This window comes from Stigmatopora argus, chromosome 5 (assembly GCF_051989625.1).
Source record: "Stigmatopora argus isolate UIUO_Sarg chromosome 5, RoL_Sarg_1.0, whole genome shotgun sequence".
NCBI lineage: Eukaryota > Metazoa > Chordata > Actinopteri > Syngnathiformes > Syngnathidae > Stigmatopora > Stigmatopora argus.
This window is the reverse complement of record NC_135391.1, coordinates 141,559-166,685: the sequence shown is the minus strand read 5'-3', so window position 1 is coordinate 166,685 and position 25,127 is coordinate 141,559. Positions and strand designations below refer to the sequence as shown.

General features: G+C 55.5%; 5 protein-coding genes across 7 annotated transcripts; 2 read left to right on the top strand and 3 right to left on the bottom strand.

The window, feature by feature from the left end:
• Nucleotides 1–160: 160 nt before the first annotated feature.
• On the top strand, nucleotides 161–3,285 carry LOC144073927 (betaine--homocysteine S-methyltransferase 1). Its single transcript, XM_077599873.1, has 8 exons — nucleotides 161–321; nucleotides 650–782; nucleotides 961–1,073; nucleotides 1,142–1,333; nucleotides 1,419–1,566; nucleotides 1,918–2,100; nucleotides 2,498–2,726; nucleotides 2,810–3,285. The coding sequence occupies exons 1-8, from the start codon at nucleotides 304–306 to the stop codon at nucleotides 2,985–2,987; spliced, it is 1,194 nt and encodes a 397-aa protein (XP_077455999.1). The 5' UTR covers nucleotides 161–303; the 3' UTR covers nucleotides 2,988–3,285.
• Nucleotides 3,286–3,588: 303 nt separating this feature from the next.
• On the top strand, nucleotides 3,589–5,701 carry kgd4 (alpha-ketoglutarate dehydrogenase subunit 4). Of its 2 annotated transcripts, none has more exons than XM_077599878.1 (4): nucleotides 3,589–4,097; nucleotides 4,552–4,615; nucleotides 5,120–5,319; nucleotides 5,384–5,701. In XM_077599878.1, the coding sequence occupies exons 1-4, from the start codon at nucleotides 4,044–4,046 to the stop codon at nucleotides 5,399–5,401; spliced, it is 336 nt and encodes a 111-aa protein (XP_077456004.1). In that variant the 5' UTR covers nucleotides 3,589–4,043; the 3' UTR covers nucleotides 5,402–5,701. The 2 variants fall into 2 exon arrangements, with proteins under 2 accessions (XP_077456004.1, XP_077456003.1); XM_077599877.1 differs by lacking the exon at nucleotides 3,589–4,097 and adding an exon at nucleotides 4,104–4,255.
• A 51-nt stretch (nucleotides 5,702–5,752) lies between these two features.
• Nucleotides 5,753–7,445, bottom strand: pdxp (pyridoxal (pyridoxine, vitamin B6) phosphatase). The gene is made up of 2 exons (XM_077599875.1): nucleotides 6,570–7,445; nucleotides 5,753–6,442 (listed from the first exon to the last, which is right to left on the bottom strand). Exons 1-2 carry the CDS (start codon nucleotides 7,213–7,215, stop codon nucleotides 6,090–6,092), a joined length of 999 nt encoding a protein of 332 aa, XP_077456001.1. The 5' UTR covers nucleotides 7,216–7,445; the 3' UTR covers nucleotides 5,753–6,089.
• A 1,608-nt stretch (nucleotides 7,446–9,053) lies between these two features.
• LOC144074578 (UDP-glucuronosyltransferase 3A1-like) lies at nucleotides 9,054–13,581 on the bottom strand. Of its 2 annotated transcripts, none has more exons than XM_077601078.1 (11): nucleotides 13,068–13,581; nucleotides 12,704–12,908; nucleotides 11,835–11,936; nucleotides 11,586–11,706; nucleotides 11,338–11,501; nucleotides 11,077–11,241; nucleotides 10,455–10,663; nucleotides 10,229–10,374; nucleotides 10,070–10,155; nucleotides 9,642–9,861; nucleotides 9,054–9,523 (listed from the first exon to the last, which is right to left on the bottom strand). In XM_077601078.1, the coding sequence occupies exons 2-11, from the start codon at nucleotides 12,783–12,785 to the stop codon at nucleotides 9,238–9,240; spliced, it is 1,581 nt and encodes a 526-aa protein (XP_077457204.1). In that variant the 5' UTR covers nucleotides 12,786–12,908; nucleotides 13,068–13,581; the 3' UTR covers nucleotides 9,054–9,237. The 2 variants fall into 2 exon arrangements, with proteins under 2 accessions (XP_077457204.1, XP_077457205.1); XM_077601079.1 differs by having other exon boundaries at nucleotides 13,094–13,581.
• A 155-nt stretch (nucleotides 13,582–13,736) lies between these two features.
• spef2 (sperm flagellar 2) lies at nucleotides 13,737–24,529 on the bottom strand. The gene is made up of 37 exons (XM_077601080.1): nucleotides 24,146–24,529; nucleotides 23,472–23,574; nucleotides 23,149–23,377; nucleotides 22,853–22,993; nucleotides 22,617–22,757; nucleotides 22,095–22,171; nucleotides 21,812–22,019; nucleotides 21,524–21,712; nucleotides 21,251–21,438; nucleotides 21,012–21,159; nucleotides 20,686–20,902; nucleotides 20,256–20,329; nucleotides 20,116–20,161; nucleotides 19,987–20,021; nucleotides 19,796–19,899; nucleotides 19,456–19,697; nucleotides 19,294–19,375; nucleotides 19,050–19,210; nucleotides 18,816–18,980; nucleotides 18,367–18,491; nucleotides 18,156–18,283; nucleotides 17,921–18,059; nucleotides 17,663–17,800; nucleotides 17,444–17,566; nucleotides 17,312–17,371; nucleotides 17,063–17,234; nucleotides 16,826–16,987; nucleotides 16,577–16,715; nucleotides 16,403–16,475; nucleotides 15,727–15,883; nucleotides 15,574–15,668; nucleotides 15,256–15,438; nucleotides 14,968–15,057; nucleotides 14,696–14,878; nucleotides 14,408–14,596; nucleotides 14,157–14,279; nucleotides 13,737–13,869 (listed from the first exon to the last, which is right to left on the bottom strand). The coding sequence occupies exons 1-37, from the start codon at nucleotides 24,201–24,203 to the stop codon at nucleotides 13,804–13,806; spliced, it is 4,953 nt and encodes a 1,650-aa protein (XP_077457206.1). The 5' UTR covers nucleotides 24,204–24,529; the 3' UTR covers nucleotides 13,737–13,803.
• Between the last annotated feature and the right edge of the window lie 598 nt (nucleotides 24,530–25,127).

The following is a 25,127-nucleotide window of genomic DNA, read 5'->3' as shown; positions in this document are numbered from 1 at the left end:
AGGCGGATCTTATCAAGGTGTCCGCTGCACAACATTGGCGTTCAGATCAATTTAAAAAGGTAATATGCCTTGTTATTCCGGACTAAACAAGAAACATGCGCTGACCACGAAAACACTGGTGGTGGTGTGTGGAGGGGGGTGGGGGTGTTGTTGCGCAACATGGGGGCTTTGCCAATCAGAGCGCGGCCAGCTCCAAACCCTCCCCTGCTCGCCGCGCATTTAAACCAGCATTCTGGCCCATTTCAATGTCTCTTTCCACCTACCAAAGTCTGAGCGCTCAAGTCTCCACGCCACTCTGGGAATATGGCACCGGTTAAGAAGGTAAGAAGTAGTCATCCAAATGCACCTTAGTCCCAGTCGCCATGCTTGCGACGGCGCTTTCGACGGGAATTCCCACCAAAGAGACCCCGTCCATTTATGTTACATTTTCTTGAAGCCGCCGCGAAAATGCGCTATCAGAAGTTGCCTCCCGGAGAGGGAGCCAGTTGTCCTGACATCTTTGTTAGTTCTTGGCTTTTGAGCTCAAATAGCCATGGCGTGCGTTCCCGGAAGGAAATACCGGCCGGTCAAGACCCTCGACTTGACCTACTTGGTGCATGTCTTTTTTGGGAGGGGGATGAGGCTTTGAAAGTTTGTTTCCCGCCGCCAGGGAATCATGGAGCGTCTGAATGGCGGAGAAGTGGTGATAGGCGACGGCGGCTTCGTCTTCGCCCTGGAGAAGAGAGGCTACGTGAAGGCTGGACCCTGGACCCCGGAGGCCGCTGCCGAGCATCCCGAAGCAGGTGAGACGTGGCCATCTCTTTCCTTCCATCCGGAAAAGAACGCACCCGCGCTAGGTCTTTGTCCACGGCGATCGGGGAGCGTACGCCATTCCCATTTGAAAAGCCCATCGTCGGCCACCGTTCTCCACACTCGATTCCTGGAGATGCGGTTTTTACAACGCCCTCAATGTCCTTTCAGTGCGGCAGCTTCACAGGGAGTTTTTGAGGGCCGGCTCCAACGTCATGCAGACCTTCACCTTCTACGCCAGCGACGACAAGCTGGAGAACAGGGGCAACAAGCTGACCTTCACCGTAAGTCCAGCCAAGGCCGGCCACTGGCTTTTTTCCAAGGGTGTAAAGGCGCGGCGGCTGTGGCGCAGGGCGCCCAAATCAACGAGGCCGCCTGCGACCTGGCCCGCGAGGTGGCCAACGAGGGCGACGCCCTGGTGGCGGGCGGCGTGTCCCAGACGCCGTCCTACCTGAGCTGCAAGAGCGAGGCCGAAGTCAAGGCCATCTTCAAGAAGCAATTGGACGTTTTCATCAAGAAAAACGTGGACTTCTTGATCGCCGAGGTAGAGGCCGTCGTCGCCTTCGTCACGGTCCCCGCCGCCGTCGTCGTCCCCTTTCTTGAGGCTGTCCCATTTATCCCCGGCGTAGTACTTTGAGCACGTGGAGGAGGCCGTGTGGGCCGTGGAGGTGCTGAAGGCGACGGGAAAGCCCGTGGCCGCCTCCCTGTGCATCGGACCGGAAGGCGACATGCACGGCATCTCGCCGGGAGACTGCGCCGTCAGGCTGGTCAAAGCCGGTGAGTTCCGACTCCTCCAACGCGAGGTGCCCGTCGCGTACGTCGTGCTCGTCGCGCTCGTCGCCCCCGTCGCGCCCCTTTGCCTCCCTCGCCTTCCACGCCTCAAACTCGCCGAGTCGAAAAAGGGGAGGACCCCCAATTGTAGACCTAGCGTTTTTGTAATACTAACGCAGCCAAACCGCCAAGCGCTAGCATTTGCATTGGGGCGGGCGGAGGGTTCCCAAAGCAACGCGTTCTCCACCAAAAGAAGCCGTGGTCCAAATGCAAATGGCCAGGATAGAACTAGTACAAGCATCGAAGCGACAAGCGGCGGCAGCTTTTGCGCACTCACCTCCAGCTGTTCCCGGACAGGTGCTCAGATCGTCGGCGTCAACTGCCATTTTGACCCGGACACCTGCGTGGAGGCCGTCAAAAGGATGAAGGCGGGCGTGGAGAAGGCCGGACTCAAGGCTCACTACATGGTGCAGCCCCTGGCCTACCACACCCCGGACTGCAACTGCCAGGGCTTCATCGACCTGCCCGAATTCCCCTTTGGTAAGCACGCAAGACAATTCCAATGTTCCGCTCTCTCCTTTTCTGCACCGCGGGGCGGGGAAAAAGTCCCCACGACATACTGCCACCAACACTAACCCAGGGGTGGGCAAACTATTCCACTGTGGGCCGCAGCGGGTGCGGGGGCACTTCGATTCCAACCTCTAAAGAGGAAAGCTTTGCACAAATGTAGCGTGGGTCAAGTGCAATCAGTGGATTGCAGTCAGGTGCTTATTGTTTGCTGCAGAAACCTCATTGGTTAAAGTGGATGGCTTGGAAGAAAAAGCTACACCCACAGTGGGGATGTAGGACCGGTTTGCCCGCCCTCCTCCCCCTAAGCCTTTTTTTTCCCTTTTGCCCGCTCCAAAGGAGCCCCTTTGTCAGCTAAATGTCTCTCCAGGTCTGGAGCCCAGAATCCTGACCCGCTGGGACATGCACAAGTACGCCAGAGATGCCTACGAGGCGGGCATCCGCTTCATCGGCGGCTGCTGCGGCTACGAACCCTATCACATCAGGGCGGTGGCGGAGGAGCTGGCGGCCGAGAGGGGGATCCTGCCCCCCGGCTCGGAGAAACACGGCGCGTGGGGGGCGGGCCTGGAGATGCACACCAAACCCTGGGTCCGAGCCAGGTAACGAACAACGGTAGACGGCGGCGGTGGGCGGAGCCCGGGGATTGACGGGCGGGCGGGCGCGCCGCTTTTGTGCCGTCCAGGGCCCGTCGCCAGTACTGGGAGAACCTGAAGCCGGCTTCCGGCCGACCGCTCTGTCCCTCCATGTCCGCCCCGTCCGGCTGGGGCGTCACCAAGGGCCACACGGAGCTCATGCAGCAGAAAGAAGCCACCAGTAAGCAGCAACTCAAGGAGCTCTTTGACCGCTCCAAGAGCCACTGAGTGAAGGCGCGGCGCCAAAGCAGGCCGGTCCGAGCGGACGTCGGCCCCCTGGCCAGCCCCCTGGCCAGCCACCTCTCCCTCTGCCCGGACCTGACCTAAATGTCAGCATTTTGAGCCCGTAACCTCGCTTCAAACTGCCACTTTTGTGCGCATCTGCCGCAATTGAGCCGTGTAAAGTGCCACGGAATTTATATGGAGTCACCGTGACGGTTGTAGTCGCGAAGTGGCCTCTTTAAATTGGCATTTCTTTTCCATCATACAAGAGCACGGTGTACAATAAAAATGATCTAATACAGGATGAATCTGTGTCTTGACTGTTGCTGCCGGAGGCCTGCTTACCGTGATACGCAACAAAAAGACCTGCTGGCTAAAATGGCCAATGAATAGGTCTGAAAATGACGTTGTCCTAGCTCCATCGAATCGGGCTAGAAATTCAAATATTGAAAAGTATCTTCTTTGAAGATGCGCTTAAATGGTACATGAAACCGACCAAACATGTCGGTTGATTTTGCAAGGCATCTCCCCTGCTTAGACCATCTCTGCATCTTTCCGCGAAGCTCATTGGACAATCCCTATCACGTGACAAATGTATTCTTTCCCGACGCTTGGAAAAAATAAAAGACGGCTCTTTTTTCCTTTTCATCCAACCTAGCCGACACAAAACAAGTCCGGACGCCATATTTGGTATACGTCTTCTTCTGATTTACGGTCCCCTCTGGACAGTTTAGATTGAAAGCTTTAATTGGGATGTGTCTGTGGCAGGGAGCTTGCTCGTTAGCTCGCTTTCAACGCTAGCCTCGCATCGTTGACGCGGAGAAAGCTGCATATCTCACGGCTTAGGCTACGACGGCGTTGGGCGAATTGCGCCTAGTGCCTTCAAAGAGAGAGAGCATCCACAGCGACGCGTTCTGGGGCACACCGTGACTACAGCGTCCGTCGCTTAGCACTCGAGTCAAGACCGCTGTTTCTCCTAGACACGGGCGGCGCCATCTTGTGGCGTGTCGAAAGTAGCGCCTCTTTGGCGTGCAACCCGGAAGTCAAAGCGCAGAGGTCGTCATGGGAAGCAAAGTCAGCTCCAAAATGGCAGCTCCCGCCGCCAGAGTTATTCAGGTAACGTTTTCTTTTAAGCACCAGTGGCTTGTGGGATACTTTTGACTTGACTTTGCTCCGCCATGTGCTGGCATGGCCTTGCTTTTCCTCCAAAAGCAAGCGCGTGGCGTTTGGCCGGGCCGGGCAGGGCAGGGATAGCTAAAGCTGGACGTACCCTTGTAGGTGTCCTTGTTTTTGACGTCAATTGTTTGCGTCTCCCAGCCGACGTTGAATATTCTAGCGCCACAAATGTTAGCACACGCAAAAGCACATCTTGGGCTTGCTGGGAGTCGTGTTTATGTCGACCGTTTACACATCTGGTACTCTAAAAATGCAGCAAACTCTCTGGAACTGTATAGAATTGATCACGCAGCAAGGCTAGCAGCGCTTTCTGTCATAGCAAATCATGTTAGCAAGTTCTTTGAAAAGCCCATGTTCCATTCTATCTGGTGTTTTTCTTCTTCTTTCTCTTCAGGCTGTGCGGCCACACGCACCCATGATCAAGTTTCCGAGCAGGCAAGACGTGGCCAAGCCAAATGGTGGGTAGCCGAGTGTCTTTTGACGTGAAAAAAAAGCCAAAACCGACCATTAAATGCTTGAAGAAACCCTTATTGGAAGAGTGACTGCCAAAACATTAGAAGCACAGCATACAGGTTTACTTCAGGAAGTCCATTCAAAAAGGGAAAGCTGTGTATCGTGTTCGTTCGTTCATTCATTACACAGACTGTTGTATTTATTTAGTTTGAATGATCCTAGCTCACCAAAAGCCCAAATGAAGTGCCTTAGAAAACTGTGGTGGAAATGCAAAAGTCAAAAGCCGTTGGTCACTACAGTGAATATCTATTCAAAGGTCATCATCCGAGTGCTAAATGCTCCCGTTTTTTCCCCCGGCTAGTGAGCTTGTTCACACGCAAATTTGGGAACGCAAAGGCGAAAGACCACGACTGCAAAAACCCGTATCGCGTCTTCCAGGGGAGCTCGCCGACTGTAGCTTTCATTTCCTCATATTCTGATCACCCGATGTAGTTTTATTTCCCGTGCAGCCCAAGAAGCGCTGAAGACTTTGCTCGTCCACGTCTCCCAAGCCGACCAGCCCGGTTTGGCGCCACGGCCCACGTCGTCGCCGAGTCGCGCGTCTCTGCCGCCCATCCCGGGAACTCCCGACACCTTGGCGTCTATTCGCTTAGTCCCCGCCAGGTACCGGCGGAGAGCGCTGGTGCCGGAGGAGATGGAATACATCCAGGTAAAGTGGCCGCCAATTGAAAATGGCTATTCCGCTGCGTTTGGACTAAATGGACTGGTTTCAGCGCGGTGGACCGGAGTGACGGACCCCTTCGGACGACGACGACATCGAGGACACGTCTGTCGTCGGCCAGCCTTTCCAATAAACCATCCCAATTGTCTCATGATGTACATATTTGTAAAATGTGTTCCTGTTGAAAGACTCTCGCAAAGGACGTTTGTAAGAAACACTCGATGTTCCACTGCCGCCGACCGCCGCTTCGTCGGAGTGACGGGCAGAAAGAACAAATCTCTGGGCCGGATTTTGCCAGCGTGAGACGCTCGTGAACACGCTGCCGTTTCTTGTAACGCTGCATGTTAAACATTAAAAGCCTCATTCCGTCCTCTCGCTGTCTGTGTGAAATCAACGCGAAAAAGGCAAAGGCTACGACACGTGGCAGAGATGCACTTATTTATTGTTGCCGACATGCACTCTATCCTAACACTGTAGTGTACCATGGTGCATCTTCCCGCCCACCACATGACCTACGGATTGTCCAATGGAGAAAAGCTCACTCTGTACGCGGTTTGCGGTTGCAATTGTGTCTAAAATGAGGCCCGGTTGTCATTGAAACGCTTAAACACTGTTAAGGTCACAAGATGTGAAACACTGGTGGGTTTTTTTTTCCTTCCAAATTTAGTCCCCACATATTTGCAATTCACTATTAACTTTTAGTTCCCCCCCTCACCTCTGAAGTATCATGTTTTTGCTGAAAACCCCCTCCTGGTTATTTAGGGTCCATCGCCGGGCCCCTCCGCTTCCTCGAGGGCGGGCAAGAAGTCGGCCACGGTGTCCACCACGTAGTCGGGCACGAAGCCCCGGTCGGCGGACAGCTGGCTGTCGCCGTAGCGCCGGGCCTGGTCCATCCCGGACACCCCGGTGAGGGTGAGCATGGTGTCCAGGCCGCAGTTGGAGCCGAAGAGCATGTCGGTCTCCAGCCGGTCGCCCACCATCAGGCAGCGGGCGGGCTCCACGTCGGGGAACTGGCCCGAGACGCACTCGAACATGAAGCGTCCGGGCTTGCCGATGACCGTGGCCTTGCGGCCCGAGGCCACCTCCAGGGCGGCCGTCAGGGACCCGGAACCTAGAACAGGCGTAGGAGGAGGGGTCGTCGGTCACGTCCAAGAGGTCGGGGTGGGCGACGGCAAAGCCCGGCACGACCGCCATCTCTCCTACTCCTAACCCTAAAGCCCGAGTCGAGAGCACAATACCTGGCAGTATCCTTCCGCCGGACAGCGGGTGCCAGGGGTCGTTGTCGGTGGCCAGGAACAAGCAGTCCGGGTCCCTGAGGTAGCAGGACGCCTTGGCCAGCTTGAGGAAGGTGAGCCGGTCGTCGTGGCCCACCAGCACCGCCTTGACGTCGGCGGCCAGGGCGCAGTCGTAGATGGTGGCGCCCGGCGGCTCGTCGTCAGCCTCCTCCACGCAGGGGACGCCGGCCTGGCGCAGTTCGTCGCGGAGCCCGTCGCCACCGACCACGAATACCCGGCCCGGGCCAGGGTCCTGGCTCTGGTCCCGGTCCCCGACGCCAGCACCCAACTCGGCCACGTCGCGTAGGTATAGGGCCGAACAGTAAGACGAGCTGAAGATGTGCTCGAGCTCCACGGCGGTGAAGCCCAGGCGCGAGAACTTACGCAGGTACTTGTCGCGCGGCCTGGTCGAATTGTTGGTGACGAAGGCCACGCTTTTGCCCCGCCTCACCAGCGAGTTGACCACCTGAGCGGCGCCCGCCACGGCCTTCTCGCCGTGCCACAGGACGCCGTCGCAGTCGAACAGGAACAACTCCTTGGCCTCCAGCAGCGCTCGGATCTGCGCACCGCCGATCTTGCGGCAACCCTTCGCGGCCGAGGCGGCCGCCATGGCGCCCGAGGGCGTGTCGGAAGGAGGGCGAAAGGCCCGAAAGGCTCGACGAGAAAGGAAAAGGGGCAAAAAAAAGAAAGAAAGAAAGAAAGAAGAAATCACATCGCGGCGCGAGCCGAGCCGGGAGGGAGGAGGAAGCACCTTGGCGAGGGAGACGTAGCGTCGCCACACAGCGACGGGGGCGGAAGTGGGCCTCTGGTCACGCCCACTCGCTCAAATCCTGACCAATCGAAGGCCAGTGGCACTCTGACCCATCGGGAATGGGGACGCGCGACGGCCAACCACGACAGCTGCGTGCCGAAGCAACGTTCAAGTCGTCCAAACGGCTTGTTTTTTGGGGATTTTGGTTTTTCACTGCACTTTTGTTCCGAAGCCGAAGCCGCCTTAATATGGCATCAACTTGAGCACCCGTAAAGAAAATCCTCTTCCGCCCTCGTAATATACAAACACATCCAAATGCTACTGGAAGCAAAGGGCACTTGATTCGTTGTCACTTGCCAAGAGCAATTCAGACCACTAGATGGGGCTATACCTACATCATTGGGGGGCGGGGACTTGATGGATGCGGTCGGTGCTTGCGCTTCTCATTTTGACCATTGTTCAACTTCGATTTCAGCTGAAGCCTTCCTCTTTGGGGGTGGAATTGGCTGTTCCGGGGCTGCCCAACTCGGGGCCCGGAGGGGACCCGTAGGTAGGGGACCCGGAGGTAGGGGACCCTTAACCACTCTCACCCAGTTTGTTTTCCACCTAGACACCACCTGAATCCAATGACCGACTCATCATCTCGCTGTCTACAAGCCTGGTAGTGAGTGAGGATTTGATTCAGGTGCGGGAGAGAGGGGGAGGGGACAGACTGGATGGTGACAGATTGCTGTCTCCGGCAGGGTGTCCGGAGAGAGCTGGGATTGGCTCCAGCACCCTCTGCGACCCGAATGAGGATCTAAATCCAATGAAAACGAACTCGTTGTGTGCCCTCAGGCACGCAGCCACTTTAAAAGAATTGGACGTCTAGCGTCGTCAATGGCAGCCATGGTGTCATACACACCAAGGCTAAAAGGCTATATTTTTATAATTGGGCTGGCTAGTTAGCGGCAGATGTGCCAAAAGTTGCTTTGACGGCACGCATGCTTTTCTTACTTAACCTTTCGTGCCAATTGCTTCTGGTCCAATTTGTTTGCTTTCATTCCTCTTCTGCTTGGTTGCCGTTTTATCTTTTGTTTTTTTTCCTCCTTTGCCATTATTATCTAGCCCCCCTAAACCCCCCACCCCACCCCACCCCAACCACCCACTTGCTGTTATCCCGTATTATACTCGGCCCGCTCGGCCCTGCCCACTGGGGATTGCGTGCGAGGCAGAGGAAGACATACTGGCACCTGCAACTGCCAGAAAAAAAATGAAAGGAAGAGATGGCATGAAGGATCGGGGGGGACCGCTGAATAGGGGGTGGGGGGAGAGAACATGCCGTTCTAATTGGTCATTCTTTCCTTGCTAATTTAGCCCCCGACACAGATGTACGGGGTGGAAAGGGCAGCGAGAGGAGGAGTGTGGGGGGGGGGGGGGGGGGGCGAATGGGGTGACCCCAACTCTCCTCCTCTGCACAGCGAGCGCTGACCGTGAACATTGTGTAGGAGGCGTGCCAATGAGGCGGGGGTCAGAGTTGAGCCTCGCAGGTGTGGCCCACCGCCAAGAGAAAAGGCTACGGAGGACTAACCCCAAGCCGTCCATGGGCGCCCACTCCCACGGGAGAACCCTCGACCCCCTTTGCAAATGCACGTCCATGTGCGCCCTGTCCAATTAGGCCATTTCCCAATTAAATAACCCTCCACACTTTTGAGCTCTCACTGACGCTCGCAAACATTTTTATTGAAAAATGGGCTTTCCGTCGGGCCGAGGTCTTCCACGCCCACCGGCCGTCTCTCTCTCTCTCTCTCGCCATGAAAAATTCCACCCGGTCCCGGCCCAAAGTGGTCCCAAACGCCACGGACACGAGCGGGCCGAGGGAGGGACGGGCGCATTTCCTTTCTACTGCGTTTTCTTGCTCCGAGGCGGGCCCGTGGTCTTGCTCTTGCTCTTGCTCTTGCGGAGGAGGAGCGCGGCCAGGAGGACGGCGCCGCCCACGGCCGCCAGGAAGAGGAGGAGCAGGTCCAGCAGGCACCTCTGGTACCAGGGCTGCCGCAGCCAGGCCGGCCTCAGGTGAGCGCCGCCGCCGCTGCGCAGGACGTGCTCCACCCAGCGCACCAGGCGGAGCGCGGGGGGCGCCGGCTGCGATCGGTGAATGCGGCTGAGGGAGCGAGCCGCCGACTTGAACCTGGAGGCCGCGGAGACGGGAGCGTCATGACGGGAGCGTCATTCCGGCCGGGCCCGATCCGATCTGACCGGACCGGGTCCGAGCCCACCCCGGCCTTCCCCGAACGAGACACACACACCTGGGCTCCCGCAGCAGCGTCCGCACGGTGGAGCCCAGCAGCTGGCCGGTGATGCGGGCGGGGCCGAGGCCCAGGCCCAGGCCCTTGGCCTCGGCCCTCACCACGTTGTCAAACTGATCTCCGAAGAGGGGGATGCCCAGCACGGGGACGGCGTGGTACACGGCCTGCAGGAGGCTGTTCTGACCTCCGTGCGTGACGAACAGGCGCACCTTGTCGTGCCCTGCGGAGATACGGCGCCGTGCAAAAGCGGCAAGGAAACGGTGGCTGGCTTTGCTCATCCCTGCTTTGAGAGCCTTTGTCTCCCTTTTATGTGATAACATTCTCTGTATGTCTCATTGGAAAAGGTCTATAGTTTGTGATTTTTAAACCAAAAAAAACTCTGAATATGGAAAAAGAGACGTGCATTGTTCCGTTATCAAGACGAATACCTAGCAAGTCGTTGAGGGGCAGCCAATCCACCAGGCGGACGTTGGAAGGTTGGCTCAGGTGAGGCGGCCAGCGCTGGCGGTCGTACCTGCCAGACGGACAGGCAAGGCAAAATCAAAAAGCTTCAGCCGTTCCGACTCACAGCGGCGACGGGGACGTACCTCCAGATCACGCCTTGGGGGATGACGGAGAAGCCGTCCACCAGCTCGGCCAGGAGGCCGTCCACCGACACGGAGGAGACCATTGTTCCCAAAGTCACCACGATGAAACCCGACTCTCCGAAACCGGAAATCCACGAGTCCAGATCCTGCGTCACCAGAGGTGGGGGCTTTCACCGGATGCCAGGCCACCAGGCCGCCGCCGCCGCCGTGGGCCGAGGGCACCCACCTGATCCACGGGCCGGGCGGGTTTATTGAGGAGGCCCCCCGTCAAAATGGCGGAAGGCAGGAGAGGCTGCGGGAACTCCAGGGAAAAGTCCGTGTTGAAGGCCCACAGCTCGGCCTTCTGGTGGAAGTCGTCCAGGCCGCCCGGGGGGGAGCCCGAGGCCAGGTGGCGCTCCGCCACTTCCTTGAACAGGGACCAGACCATTTTCTGGCCTTGGCGCCACACGTGGGAAAGTAGTTGAGGGAGGGTCATTGCGCTGGCAACACTTTACAGCCAAGTCCTCTTTTGTCAGCGGACACACGCATCAAAATCCTCCCTCCTCGCTACCCAAATGAATCCACCCGCTGGTTTTGGAGAGGTAGATCAATTGGGCAATACTACATAGTACTATTTGCTTTTTTTCTCCACTAAATTGTCCCTACGTGTTTGTCTCCTCGTGCCCTGCGATTGGCTGGCCACCAATTCAGGGTGTCCCACCGCCTCAGCTGGGATAGGCTCCAGCACCCCCCGCAAAGAGAGCTTGAGAAAATGAGATGAGAAATAAAGATGAGCTATTCTTTCATCCATGGCGCCGGCATTAATGAAGCGCGCAGGCGATAACCCGCGGGCCAAACGACCTCCTTACCCGCGGTGCCCAGTAGAGAGTAGACCAAATTCTTAGCGCGACCCCACAGGTCCATGCGGTCGGTCAACTGGGAGCCAAAGGCCGGCACCCAAGAGACGGCCCCGGGCACGTCCAAGGACAGGGGACCGTTCAGAGGGCCGGGATAAAAGGCCACGTAGGGCACGCCTGGAGGAGGAGGAGGAGGAGGTCAAACGCTCGGTCAATGTCGCGGCGGGAGCGCGGCGGCCGTGCCCGTCGCTCGCCCTCCTTCCGTCTGCCTACCCAGTTTGTGTGCTAGGATGAAGGAACAGGGATTAAAGGCGTCCAGGATGGCCACGTCGTATCGCTCCGCCTGGAGGAAGCCCATTTGAGCGCCATCCCCGAGGAGCTTGTCGCACTGATACGAGAGGTGGCCCATGAAGTTCAAAAAGCCATTGAAGCTGTCTCTGCCAGGAGAAGAAGAGGTGGGCATGGCTAACCAACCCTTAACCCTGGCTATTTCCCAGTCCCCTCATGAAAAAGACAAGTACCTTCCCAGTAAAAACTGCGCTTGTTGCTCCAAGAACCAGCCATTGTATTGCTTGATGTAATCCTCTCCCAGGGACCAGGTGCTGGTCTGGTAGCTGCCGTTACGACCGGCGTACGACAAACCTGTACGGGGGGACGGGGGCTCACAATGTTACAGAACAAGCACGAGCGCAAAAAGCCGAGGTAGAGTAGACCAATGAGAGAAGACCGGTGGGGCCGACAACTCCACGGCCCTCGGGCCGAGCCCGTACCTGTGACGAGAGGGTTTCCCAGTTGCAGCAGCATGCGGACCTCGTGGCCGTGCAGGTCAAAGTTATAGGAGATCTCGTCAAATAGCAAGTAGTGGCTTCCCCCTGCGGGAAAAAACACCGTCGTCCGCTGGCGTTTAGTGACTCGGCGGCCTACGTCGCTCGCCCCGCGCCGTCCACGCGGGAGAGGTAGGAGGAGCTACGGTGCGAGTCCCAAAGGCCGTTTGGCCCGCCGGCAACAAGCACGGAAACTTCCCAAGCACACGGCACGTGTACATTGGAAATACACGAAGGTACTACGTTATCTCCACGGCCGCCACTCGGGGCCAAAGACGTCCAATCGTTTACAAATCGATTGGACGTCTACCGGAGACAAAGCCATTTAGAAGACACCCGATCGGACGCCCATCGCCGTCGCCGAACGAGTTGAAGGAGCTACAAAGGTAAGAATGGAAGTGCGACGGGCCAAACTAAAAGAAAGCAGTATAGTGACTGCCTCATTTGACCCAACAAATCATCATGTATTTCATTCGGGAATTTGGAGCAGCACAAAGATTTTTATCCCCCCACCCGGATGTATTGTATTAGCAATTGTACACACTGAAGTTTGGTGGCAGTATTTTTGTTCCCGGGGACTATTCAAGGCGAATTCGCCGACAATATCCATGCAAATTTCCCTGGGAAACACCAAAGTGGAACGCATCACGACGACTCAAGACGGCCTGACGCCAGGAACAATGTACGAGTCAACGGGACAAAGAATACGTCTCCCCTACTCCGTCTCATTTCCCTTCTTTTCATCTGATGGCTAGTTAAGCCCAAAAAATAAGAGGGTGGGGGTCGCGCGCGACAATGACGGCTCCCCTACTCACCAATTAGGCAGACCGTCAGGATCTTGGCAGACTGAAGCAGCGGGAGAGCCAGCAGCCAGCACATCCAAACCAGTGGCCCCATGTCGCTCGCTGGCTGATCTCGGGCCAAAGTCCCCTAAATAGTCGTCCGCTTCAAAAATAAACTGTCTTGAAAGCCAGCGAGCCAGGCTCCGTCTGTCCGTCCGCCTTTAAAAACTCAAGAGCGCTAAAGTAAGCGGTAAGCACAATTAGCGGTAGAACATTGGCACGGAAAAACAGAAAAGCAAAGTCCCCAAAGCCAAAACAGAAAGAGCCTTAGAACCCCAGCGGAGATGAGGCTCACTGGGCCCGGCTTCCCGCGCAAAACCAAGGAAAAGGTTCCCACCTCGGTGTGCCGATCTCGACGCGTACCTCGCTCTTCCCGCTTCTGTCGGCGTCACGCGTCAACCTCTCCCTTTTTCTTCTAAAAAGTCAGCCCGCCGGCCAGCACGTCTGCCGGCACTGGACCTGCAGTGTGAACCGAAGAGAGGGAGACCGACCGGGAGGAGGGGCGGACGTTAAAAAAAAAAAGGGGGGGCTCGAGGCCGCCCCCCCGAACCCAAAGCGTTTGCTTCCATCGGATGGGACAGACGTTCACTTAAGGTACGGCGACGTTACCGCGCCGGAGCCCGTCCCGGGTTCCTTCCCGCCGTCCGCGGGGTGACGGGACCGGCTTTCAAATCGGGCCTCCGGGAAGTGTTTGTTTTGCCGACGACAGTCGGTAGGACGGCACCCCGTCCCGTCCCGGCTCATCCCGGTCCATCCGGCCGGTTAAATGAGCCGCAATGGGCTCGGGAAGGTCGCTGCTGACAAGTCAGGCTTCACATGTAGGTTATCCTGGACAATGCACTCATTGTGGGATGCGCCTCCGTGTCAGAGAGATCATTAGGAAAACCGGCCCGTCGGGGAATAACTACCGGAGGCTACGGCAAAGCGGAATCGCCCGTCGCGGCCCGCCTTAAGGCCACGCTTTCGAACGACGTTCGCCGCCGCCAAATAAGCACTTTGCGCTTGGTTGTATCAAGGGTTAGGGTTTATTCTTTCCGCACACGGGAGTTCAACGCACCAAAGCATAGGCGCCGTCAACACGGAGACGCCCGAGTCTCTTCCCGCGGCTCGGGGGCGGCTTGGAGCACGTCGTGAATGTTCTGAAAGGAAACGGGGGAGAAATGCCGTCAGCCAGAACTCCAAACGTACCGCCGTGAGATTTTGGAGCCCGAGCTAACGTGGTGGAGATGCGCCCGTTTCTCATCCACTAAAATGCTTGCTTTGCTCGTCAAGTCAAAAATAAATGACTAAATAATCGACTTCTTTGGGGAATGGCAAGGCATTGGTGCCACCCAAAGAAGGGAGGCTTTTTGCCAATCCACCCTCGCCACTGTGGGGATAAAGCTTTGCGTGCGCGTACGGGCGACACCTTTCCGTCCGGACTTACCACAAAGAGATGGTGGTCCGTATTCTCGATGAGGTTGTGAAACGACGGGTGCTCCGATAAGATGGAGAAGGGGATGACGTCCTCTGGAGTGTAGCCCAGCTCGGCGAAGATTTGCATCAGATGCTTGAGAAGAGCACACGGGATTGTCAGACGGACGGCTCGCACACTCACTGGCAAAACCAACAGGAGACTTGCGGCTTGAAACCGGATCGACGGCACGCCGTCGTCTCTAGCCATCCGTCCGTACGCACCTCGATGTTTTCCTTGTGGCTCAAGCAGCCGGAATGAAGGGCGGCTTCGCCCTTAACCTTCCCGACTTCGGGCCCCACCACAGAGAGGAGAGCTGGGATGGACACGGTGTGCGTGGCCAGCAAGCTGTTAGCCGCGCAGCTCTCTTCCATCCTGGATTTTCGTCCGGACAGCAGCAGACTGGTGTCGCTCTGTGAAAAAGAAGGGAAAAAAATGGCACGACCGAGCGGGCGCTTTGCCGTCGACGCCAAAAGGCGCTTCTTCTTTTTTTTTTTTTGTTGCCCACGCACCGACGAAGTGGCGGCGTCCGGAGGAGTGGGGGGAGAGTACAACAGGTGATGACCCGTCATGACGCTCAGGGCCTTGATGAAGCCCTGCTTGGGATCGGGATCGGAGGCGAAGCACAAAAGCATGGTCATGTAGTCCAGTTGCGGCGGCGTGGTGGAGTGATCCGAAAAGAGCTGGAAAAAGAACTAGGCGGGAAAGGGCTTCCTTTAAACCAGGCCGGCACCGCCGGCCTGGTCCGCGCAGGCGCCCCACCCCGACCCGGCCCAGGCCTTACCTTGCGTAGGTTAGTGGAACGATTCTGAAGAGGCTCGTGAGAGTCCTCGGCGATGGACTGTTCGCTCCTGGTGGGGAACCACAACTCCGCCTGGTGTTTGGAAAGAAGCGGAGCGCAAGCACGTTAGCACTCAGCACCCCCTAAATAGTCTTCCCCCCCACGTTTAAGCACAGCAGGCACCTGTGGTACCGCGGCACGCTTTTGAACCACAATCCAATTGAGTGCACGCCAACTTTTCAGAGTTAGACTCGCTCGCTGGGAAGTTTCCTTCTCGCCGTTGTGACCGACCTGCATGTATTGCTCCTGGGTGATGTAGCCGGTGTCGTCGGCGTCCGCTTCCTTAAAACCCTGACGCACCAGCAGCAGCTGTCTCAAGGAGGGAAAGGGCCAAGGGATGGCAGCACTGAGCAGGAACCGACGCCAATCGATCTGTTTGTAGCCGTCGGTGAGCAGAGAAATGATCTCGTTCAACTGCAAACGAGAAGGGAAATGCGACGTTGCGTCCTCACAATGCCTGCAGTGTCCAGAAACTTTTCTCCCGCGGAAATGTGACGTGCGCTCGCAACGCAGACAGCGCCCACAAAGTCTTCTCCCGCGCCACCTTACCTGGTCTTCCGTCATATTCTCCCAAGACTCGGGCAGCGTGTTGAAAGGCAGGATGTCCCGAATCAGATGGAAGAACTCTGAACTGGACATGACACCTAAAAGGGGAAATTGTTTGGATGGGAGAGGGAGAGAGAATTGCAAAGTCTTTCTTACCGGTGGGAGCCTCGTTGCAAAGACAGTGGTAAAGGGAATCCAGTTGCAGGGCCGTCAGCATGGAGGGGGTGGCTCTCTCCGACGGAGGTAAGCAGCGTTGACTCGGCGAACCCGCCAGCAATCTGGAGTCTCCGTTGAAATAGAAATCAATACTTTCCTATAAAAAAAAATGTCATCAAAACATTAGAAAGCTAGTCCAGATTGTAAAAAAACATTCAAAAGCTAGTCAAAGCTGCACTCTGAAGACTCGGCAGGCATCTGAGTGAAATGTGCAATTCAGAAATAACAAGTCCAAACTAACACCCCCACAATGTGTACATCATGAAAAAAAGGAACCTACACTTGTTCCTTTCCTTTCTGTGGCTCATTCTTTTCTAGTCCAAATGACATCCTCAATGAATCTAACTGCCACCACCTAGTGGTCGACACCCGAATGACACCACGCGTCGCTTTCCTCGCATCACGTGCTCATCATCTTAGTGTTTGCTGATCCAACTAACCTTGTTACCAAACAGTGGTGCTCAAAATTCTAACTGTGTACTTTTACCACTCGGAAAACGGCTCCGCATTCTGTAGTATTATAATTAATATTTTTGCCTTATTCCATTTTCACGCGACAGCCAGCGTGCATGAGAAGAATGAGAAGAAAAACCAAGGACACGTCGTCGTTACTTACCAACACCAGCTCGTCCTGAATCTTGGTGGCCGTCTCGATGAAGTGGCGCACGACTTCTGTGAGTTGGTCGATGCTAAGAGGAAAAAGAGGAGCGGCTCGTTCCGTGTCGTCCGACACCACCATAGGTCGTTTGGGTCAAGTTTGCGCCGGGAAGGCAAAGAGAGAGCGGCCCACCTGTTCATCTGTGCAACGTAGTGCGCTTCTAAGCTGTCTCGCATGTCACTAAAAATGCACTCGGCTCGGCTCTGCAGGAAGTTGAGCAGATGCAGGCCGTGGCCGTTCACCAGCTTAATGCGCGCGTGCGACGCCTTCTCTGAAAGACACGAGAAGACGACCACGCGTTTTTCGGGGCACGTTGCCCATCGTCCGCTCAAACCGGAAAGGCGAGCGGCTGGCCCGCTTCAAAAAGGGGCGCGCGGCTACCTTCGTGCTTTAAGGCCGCCGTGTACTCCCTGATGATGAGTCTCTGCTTGTCGTTTTTAAGGCCCACCGCGCTCTTCTCCACCGTCTCGGCGGCCGGCGGAGGCGGCGGCGGCGGCGACGGCGGGCTGGGCGCGGGCGGCAGAGGCGGCGGAGACGGCGAACCTGGACGGACAGACACGAGACACGCGAGCCGTTAGAAGACAAGTCGCGGGGGCCGAGGCTCTTCTTGGCGCGCACCTTTGGCTTTCTTCTCTTTACTCTTTTTGTTGGCATTATCCTTCTCCTTCTCTTTCTCTTGCTCTTTCTCCTTCTCTTTCTCTTTCTCCTTCTCCTTCTCCTGGAGTCGTTCCTTCTCTTGCACTTTTTCCTTCTCTTGCATTTTCTCACCGTCTTGGGGTTCTGTCGACACCTAGGCGGGTCGGAATGGCTCTCCCTTAAAAGTCTGGCCCGTACGCGTTGCTCCGCCGGGTACAAAACGCGCCTTACCAGTTTGCTGATGACGGTCAGGGCGTCTTCGTGTTTGGCCATGACGAGATCCCGAAGTATCTGGACGCAAACCGGCGCGGAGCCATTGTGGTCAATTCATTTGTACGCTTTCGCCGGCCAGCGACGCGTTACCTTGGGAGGTTCTATTTCGCCGATGTCGATGAGGGGGATGGAGTCCAAGTGTTCCTGTTGACCCCCGCTCAGATAGTAGTCCCGCAAAATATTGCGCGTGTTCTGAAAACGGCTCAACTCCACCTACGCCACACACACACACACACACACACACACACACAAAAAAGTACTGTGCAGAAAGTCGAGCGCGGAAGGCTTAAATCTGGCCCGGTACGGTACCTGGATGAGCCTCAAGTGGTGGTTGACCAGGATGGTGGTGTGGTCTTCCAACCATTTCTCTCGGATAAGCACGGCTCGTTGCATCTCGTCGTCGTCCTTGTGAGTTTCCACGATATCCCACAGGTGCTCTCGCAGATCCTGCGAAGCCACGGCGAGGCCTCATTTCAAGGTCCGGTCTCAATTCAAGGTCGGACCTCATTTCAAGGTCCGGCCTCGATTCAACCTCAACGGCCGGATTCCACTCCGGCGTCGCCTTACGTCCAAGCGATGGTTCAGCTCCGCTTTGGTCTCCTCGTTTTTCCTCAGGTCGTCAGGGATGCTGTTGTAATCCTTCTGCCACTGAGACACCAATTCCTGCTTCAGGTCCGGTCGCGCCAGAAAGTGCTTGAACTCCTCCCTGGAAATAGTCAGAGACTTTAACGAGGAAAACAAAGAAAAGCTTTGAAACACACCTTCCGTTTGCTGGAAAACAGCCTGCGACGCAAAAGGTCACCTGATGTCGTACAACTGTTGGTCAATGACGGTGCGTTCCAAGCGGAGTTCCTGCATCACGGCCTTGACGCTGCTCACGTAACAATCGCAGATGGCTTCCCATTGACGGCACAAATACCCGGCTTTATCCTAAGGGGGGGGGGCGACACCGAACGCCTATTCGGGACCCAGCTTGCGGGACGGCGGCGGCGGCGGCGGCGACGCTCGCTTACCGAGGACATGGGCTCGTCCACGTACAGCCAGCCGATGGAACCGGGGAGGGGCGAGGAAGAGATCGGCAGCGTTTCTTGCGAGTCGTCGTCGTACGACGAGTCCACCGACAGCTTGCTGGCTTGATCTGGCAGTGGCGCACCAGGCCGCTCCGTTAAGTACAAAGCGCTTCCGCCAGCGACGTGGACGACCGTGACCGAAGAAACGGCGCAGCGAGTTGTGGCTCTCTGCTCTTCCAAAAAATCTTTTTGCCATCTTTGCACAGTTGGGTCAATATCCCTAAAACCTATCGTAGCTCCTGTGTGTGTGTGTGTGTGCGCGCGCGCACCCGTTTGGTGACGTGACTTTTAACATGCGAGTCAGGCCAATTCATCTTGGATGGGACATCCGTCTATTCACGCCAGGTCATTGAATTATCAGAGTAGATCGGCGAGCCCCTCCGCCATTGTACCTGATGTCGTGGCCATTGTGGAGTTGGAGTCGTCATTTGCCACGGACGGCGCCTCGGACGGCGCCACGGACGGCGCCGCCGCCGGTGCCGCCGCCGTGACGGCGGGTGATGCTTGAACGAGTGGGCTGTCCAACACAACTTCCTCAACAATTTGCAACCTCGGAGCTGATAGAGATGGAGACAACGTACGTAGACAAAGAGCAAGACACAGAAAGAGTACTGCGGAGCATTTACCTTCCTGTTTTTGCGCGATGGCCTTCTGCACAATATTTTTCACGCTCACGTAAAGGTCGCTCTTGGTGACGTCGGCTTTGACGCGCGTCAAAATACATCTTCTCCCGGCGTTTCCGAACCACTCTTCCAGCTTGGGCCAGTTATCCTGAAAAGAGGTGATCCTAAAAGAGGAAAGGGGGAGGGAGGGAGGGAGGGAGTTGGGATGGAAGGGGCAAAGCTTCGGGCCAGGCGGACATTTTAGTACCTGTGGGAAATCTGCGCCACAAACAATTTCCCGTTGACGCTCGGAGTCGACTTGCCGCCGCCGGGCGTGTTTGAACCGCCGTCTTCGTACCAAAAAGACAGTTGGTGCCATTTCACAGGCGGGAAGACGCCAAGCAAGCGGGCGATTTTTGGGGGATCGTACCGACGTGATTGACCGCCCGCTTGGCGACGCACTGATCGGGGACGTCCAGCAGCACGGCCAAATCCAGTGCCGGTGGCTGGGGCGGGGGAGGCGGAGGATTGGGATTGATGGCCAGGTCTATCTTGGTGCCCGCCACTTCGTATCCCGTATCCATAGAGGCGATGGCCGTCTCCAGGAGGTGGGCCTGGTCCATGTTGACCGGAAAGCCGTCCAGGATCCAGCCCGACTCCAACGGAATCCGGCTGCGTGCCAGAGAGCAAATATGTCCAGCCCCCACCGCCGCTTTCTTTCTTTCTTTCATTCTCATTCCTTCACGACACGCCCTCCCCTCCGTACGTACCTGATGGCTTCCACCGCAATGTCCACCAACAGCTCGTCGGGGATGACGCCGCCGTCGCTCAGTTTCTCGGCGGCGGCTCTTCCCAGCATCGCGCGGACAGACAACTGGAATACAAGGGGGACGGTTGCTCGGAGTAGCGTGGGGCTCTTAAAACATTCGTCATCTTCCGTACGCGCACGTGAGAAACCTACATTTAGGCGTGGTTTTTCCTCTTTGCTATGGAGATCTGAAGGACAAGACAGGACAAAATGAAAATGACAGGGTGCCAGGACGGCGGGCCGGGACGGCGGGCCGGGCCCAACGGACCACGCGTTACCCACCGGTATTGAGAATGATGGCCAGCTCGTGCTCGTTTTCTTCTGTGACCTGCACGAGTTTCAAAAGGGCCACAGGTGAGCTCTTACCTAATGTCCATTCAAGTCAAAGAGCTCAGTCAGTCAGTCAGTCAATCCTGGCTCACCACATCTTTTCTTTGGTAGGCGGTCAAGGCCGCCTCTACCAAGTGGTCCACAGACAGCACGCAGATTTTCAGGTCTGAAAGGAGGAGAAGACGGCGACGACGGCGACGAGAAGGCCGTCAGAAGCAGGGCACGCCCCCCGCATGGAATGTTCTCGCTTAATCTACTATGAACTGACATCACATTTTTGGTTGTCAAAGACTACAAAGTTCCATTTTGGACTACAAGGTCCACCTATGATGTGGACATCCCTTTTCTCAGAAACAACATCATGCAAAAAGATCATTCTTTGGTTGAGGTTCCAATTAGCCTAAATCTCACAGAGAAAATAAAAATGCATGCCTTGCAAGAGTTTGGGTCTTAGGAGGTGAAAGCGGAATTGCAAGAGTTTGGGTCTTAGGAGGTTAAACCGGAATCAACGATGTGGCGTACCTTTAGCAATCTTGTTCAGGCAGGTGGTCTTGCCAGAGCAGAATTTGCCCAGGACGCAGGCCTTGATCCTGTACCCGGGAATTGCCGACGGACTGGGAAGCGGGATCATGCTCCTCATCCTCAGGAGCACGTGCCTGAGAATGATGTTGAGGCCGGGCACCACCGGATAATTGGGCTCCCCGCATTCCTCCGTCCACGTCCATTCTCCCACCATGTTCTGACACACACACACACGCAAACGCATGGTCGTCACGGAGCCTACCGTCAACGGCTGACGCTTAGGAGCGCCGCCGTGCTCCCGGTCGGGTGCGCCGCGGGGAACTGACCACGTATTCCTGATAATCCTGCACGTTGAGGAGCTCCTGCTTTTGGAGCTCCAAGGGGTCGGGCGACGCCGGCCGCCGCTGCTCGTAGAGAGGCAGACCGTTCAGAAGGAGCTCCTTCCATTCGCGCATCAACTTGGCTGGAATCAAACTAAAAAAGGGATCAGAGCGCATCCTTTAGTGTTTAGCGCTTGACCTCCCTCCCGCTGGCTTTCATGGCGCGTTGCCCCCGCACGACTCACTTTGCGGTCAGCAGGCGGTATTCTCCGACCTTGGTGGCCAAGTCCAAAATTTGCTCCAAAATCTCTCTGCAGTTCTCAAAGTGCTTTTGGGAGCGCTTGCGAGCGCAATCGGCCGCCATCTTCTTGCAGAACTCCAGCTCCAATTGGATCTCCTCGGCTCGGTCCAATTGGGCCTGCCGGGTCAAGGCCTGAAGGGCGGGGAGAGGAGATGGGCGGAGCCAGCGGCCACGGCGTGGGCCGGGGAGGTCGGCGTCGGCGCGACCGAGGGCTCACCGCTTCCCTTTCCAGAGCTTCGCGGAACTCCTTCTCCCTCTGTTGCTGAAACTGCTGTTCGATCAGCAGGCGGTTCTGGCGGAAGGCGTCCTTCTGCTTGCGCATCTGAAGGAGCTGCACCGCCAGACGCTTCTCTTGCTGAGTCTGCCCCGTCAGACACCTCACCAGCTGCTCTTCCCGCCATCTCTCCTGTGGCGGGGGGGGGGTTTCACCGGTGAACTTCCAGCCGCTCGCTCGGTGCCTCGGAGCCGAGGTGGACCGAGCGAGGCGGGGGAACTTTCCGCTCACCTCTTGAGCCACGTGCGCCTTGAGCTGCTCCACCAGGCACCGGATCCGTCGCTTTTCTCTCTGCTCCGAGGCGGCCACGTTCTCCTGCAGCCTCTGGCGGATCTCCTGAATGTACACGCTGCTGGACTGGAGCGTCAGCTCATTTTCACCGCCGCCGCCGCCGCCGCCGCCGCTTTTAGCGCTAGCCGCGAGTGGAACGTCTAGACCGCTGGTCGGAGCAAAGAGCTTCTGACAACATGCCACCATGACCCCATGTGTTTCAGCTCGACGGAATCAACGTCACCTGGAAGACGGAGCCAAGCCCGACGTTGTCAGTTTCTTCCTGTTCATCTCAAACTCAGCAATTTCAGCTTGCACTATCTGCAAGGAAACAAGTAGCAAGACAACACATTAGTTTTACATAGGTATATTTTTGCGGTACGTATTTTGGGCAAATCCAATCGTGGCGTCTTCAGATTAATCAAGGTTTGTGTACGGGATTTGAGGTTGACTCCATGTTAGGCATTTTTTAAAAATATTCATTTCAGAGACAACACTCCTTTCAGTCAAGTCTGATTCAAGTCTTTGAGCTCAGATCAAGTGGGCTCTTTTACTCAAGAGCTAAATCCCAATTTAGTCCGCCTTCAATTTAATCCTTTCCATTGGAGCGCAAATCTTAGCGCTATAGTCTCTTTCTAGTTGGAGAAACCTCTTTGCCAGAGGAGCGGACCTCGGGAGGGAGAGCCAAAACAAGTCAAGCCGCACGCATTTGCAGAGTCAACGCTCCGAGCCGTTTACGTTTGTCTTTCTTAAGCCTAAGCGTGACCTCCGCTTGCTGATCTTTGCGTTGCGCGTGCTTCTGCTTCCTCACGTTGGCCAGCGAAGAGTGGGACGACGCCTTCGGCGCCTGGAGGTCGGCCGGCTGGTTTTGACTGGACGTGCCGTCGCTGTGCCTGGGACGAGAAAACTGGAGAGCGCACAAAATCATTCCGGCGGATCGCTCGGGGAGGCGGCGACGAGAAGGGAGAAGTAGCCAAAACAAAAGGGGACTCTCCCTATCACCTTCCTCATGTGCAAGGCCCTCTTCTCTTCCTGCTCGTCACTCTCCTTGGGGAGGGATTGAGGGCGTCTCTTCTCCAAGTCTTGATGGACTTTCTGTAATTTCAGCTCCGCGTCGCGTTTCATCTCCACCAGATGGAGCCGCTACGTGAAAAGAAAACGGAGAAAGGCGGGGTCCGAATTGGGATGGCGTCCAATCCCCCCCGCGGGGTCCGGATTGGGATGGCGTCCATTCCCCCCCCCCCCCATGGGATCCGGATTGGGATGGGCTCAAATGGACCGAATCTCACGACGCTTACGTCAGAGAAGACCTGCTGACTTTTTCGATGCAGGACGTCCGTTTGCAAGAGTTCCCATTTCTTCTTCTTCTGCTTTTCCAGCAAAACGTAGAGTTGATAAAGAAGATGCGTGGCGGCGCCGGGCTTTTCCTGAATCAGTCCCTGAGCCGCGTTCAGGTCAAAGGAGACGCCCAGCCGATGGAGAGTCGGCTGGAGGCGAGTGAAATTGTTCAGTCTGGACGCGGAGGTGCTGTGTGGGCGGGCACACGTTGGCACACGTTGGCACACGTTGGCACATCGTTCCTTTTCAAAGACGGACCGAGTGGTACGGGAAATCCACTTACTCTGTTTTGGTGAGGTTGCTGACATCATTAAGCATTTGGCATTTGTGTAAAACCTCTCCAACCAGGTAACCGTTGGCGAAATCCTTGGCAAAGGTCTTTGGTTCTGGGAGGGTCAAAAAGAGCAAACGTGAATCAAGTCAAAGAGAGAAAATGTCCCACGTTAATAGCAAAACTTGGAACCCATTTCCTATGTCTTATTTGAAGCTGTTTATCTGCACTTAACAAAAACACGAGTTAAAAGCTACCGACGAAATTGCAAAGTCACATATCAATGATTAGCACAGCTGTGGCTAACTCATTGAGTGCCAAACCTCTAATCACATCTTTCGACTGCTCATATCCACATTTTTCATTCGGGGATCATGTAAAAGCGGTCGACATCTTTTTTGACGACCTTAGTCATTAGTCCTCGAGTAAAATCCACCGAACACATACCACTCTCGAAATATGGCACTTTCTGAGAGAAGGAAACTTTTTTTATTTTTTCCACTTGGACTAAGACTCCACGTGAATTAAAAGTTAAAAGACCTTCTTGTGCCTCATATTGTTGTAATGTAGTTATAGTGAGAAGAAAAAATATTGATGTATAAAGACGAACCACCACATTTAGCAACAATTAGCATTTAGCGAAGATGAGCTAGCAAAGCGGCCTCTGTCAATTGAGTCAAACTTACCGATGAGCTTTGATAAGCGAAGCTCCTCGTTGAGCCACCGGCACAATATGTCCGACATATTGCCCTTGTTCGGTTGACTTGAACAAGTTTATTAATTCTCCACCACTACTTTTTCGAAGTAGCTCTACATTTGCGTCATCGTGTGCGGGTCGACGGCAGGTAAACAAGCGCGAAAAAGCAGTGTTACCGTGGGAACCTTTGGGCTACTTTGCTACTTTACAAGGCTTGCAGACCACTTGGCCACGCAAAGCCCACACAAACGCGCACGCAAAACGACTTGTATATAAGGAGACGAAAACGGCTGAGTAAAGAAAGTCGAAAAAGGAATTTCGGGGTTTGGTCGTCGCCATGGCGACGCGAAAACGACTTTGAGCGACGTCCTCGTTGGAGTAGGCGGGGCCACGTTTCTCCATGGATACGGATTTTCTTCACCTTGGCAACCAATGGGATTGTTTCTCAGTCACTTTTTTTATCCGGCCATGGCAACCAATGGGATTGTTTCTCAGTCCCTTTTTTTCGGCCATCTTCAATGAGCTATATAGTAATGCGAAAACAAAACATACGTGGACGTAGGAGGGTGACAGGGGTCAAAAAGAAACGGCCAGACATTAAATGAGTTTTTATTGTTTATTTTTTTATTATTATTATTATTTTTTACACCAGTAAGATTGCAGCTTGATATGAGTGTCGACATAAAGCATTGGTTCAGACATTCCACATTGACATTTTCTGATGAATTTGAACCATTTCAACAAGCGGAGGATCTACAGGCGCATTTTTTTCATGCGGGTGTTAGTCCGTGTTAAATTTGAAAGCCAAAGGATTTGAAAGTGCTGCGATTCCGTGACGATGACTGGCTTATTAGACAGCACGACATGCATTTACAAGGGCGTGTCGAGGCAGCGAACGTCCGTCAGCAAGCGACAAGTTTTCTGCTTTTGGACCAACATTTGACAATACTACAATCCACTGCTTGAAGGCA

Coding starts and splice junctions, on each gene's coding strand:
- spef2 (XM_077601080.1), bottom strand. CDS start 24,203: ATGTCGGACATATTGTGCCGGTGGCTCAACGAGGAGCTTCGCTTATCA. Junction 21,713..21,811: donor AGGCGCACGTGGCTCAAGAG/GTGAGCGGAAAG, acceptor CCCCCGCCACAG/GAGAGATGGCGGGAAGAGCA. Junction 17,235..17,311: donor TGACCGTCATCAGCAAACTG/GTAAGGCGCGTT, acceptor CGACCCGCCTAG/GTGTCGACAGAACCCCAAGA.
- pdxp (XM_077599875.1), bottom strand. CDS start 7,215: ATGGCGGCCGCCTCGGCCGCGAAGGGTTGCCGCAAGATCGGCGGTGCG. Junction 6,443..6,569: donor CGGCGGAAGGATACTGCCAG/GTATTGTGCTCT, acceptor CGCCTGTTCTAG/GTTCCGGGTCCCTGACGGCC.
- LOC144073927 (XM_077599873.1), top strand. Junction 783..960: donor TGCCGAGCATCCCGAAGCAG/GTGAGACGTGGC, acceptor ATGTCCTTTCAG/TGCGGCAGCTTCACAGGGAG. Junction 1,567..1,917: donor CGTCAGGCTGGTCAAAGCCG/GTGAGTTCCGAC, acceptor GTTCCCGGACAG/GTGCTCAGATCGTCGGCGTC.
- LOC144074578 (XM_077601078.1), bottom strand. CDS start 12,785: ATGGGGCCACTGGTTTGGATGTGCTGGCTGCTGGCTCTCCCGCTGCTT. Junction 11,242..11,337: donor CATCCTAGCACACAAACTGG/GTAGGCAGACGG, acceptor CTCCTCCTCCAG/GCGTGCCCTACGTGGCCTTT. Junction 10,664..11,076: donor CTCTCTACTGGGCACCGCGG/GTAAGGAGGTCG, acceptor TGTGGCGCCAAG/GCCAGAAAATGGTCTGGTCC.
- kgd4 (XM_077599877.1), top strand. CDS start 4,160: ATGTGCTGGCATGGCCTTGCTTTTCCTCCAAAAGCAAGCGCGTGGCGT. Junction 4,256..4,551: donor CTAAAGCTGGACGTACCCTT/GTAGGTGTCCTT, acceptor CTTTCTCTTCAG/GCTGTGCGGCCACACGCACC. Junction 4,616..5,119: donor AGACGTGGCCAAGCCAAATG/GTGGGTAGCCGA, acceptor TTTCCCGTGCAG/CCCAAGAAGCGCTGAAGACT.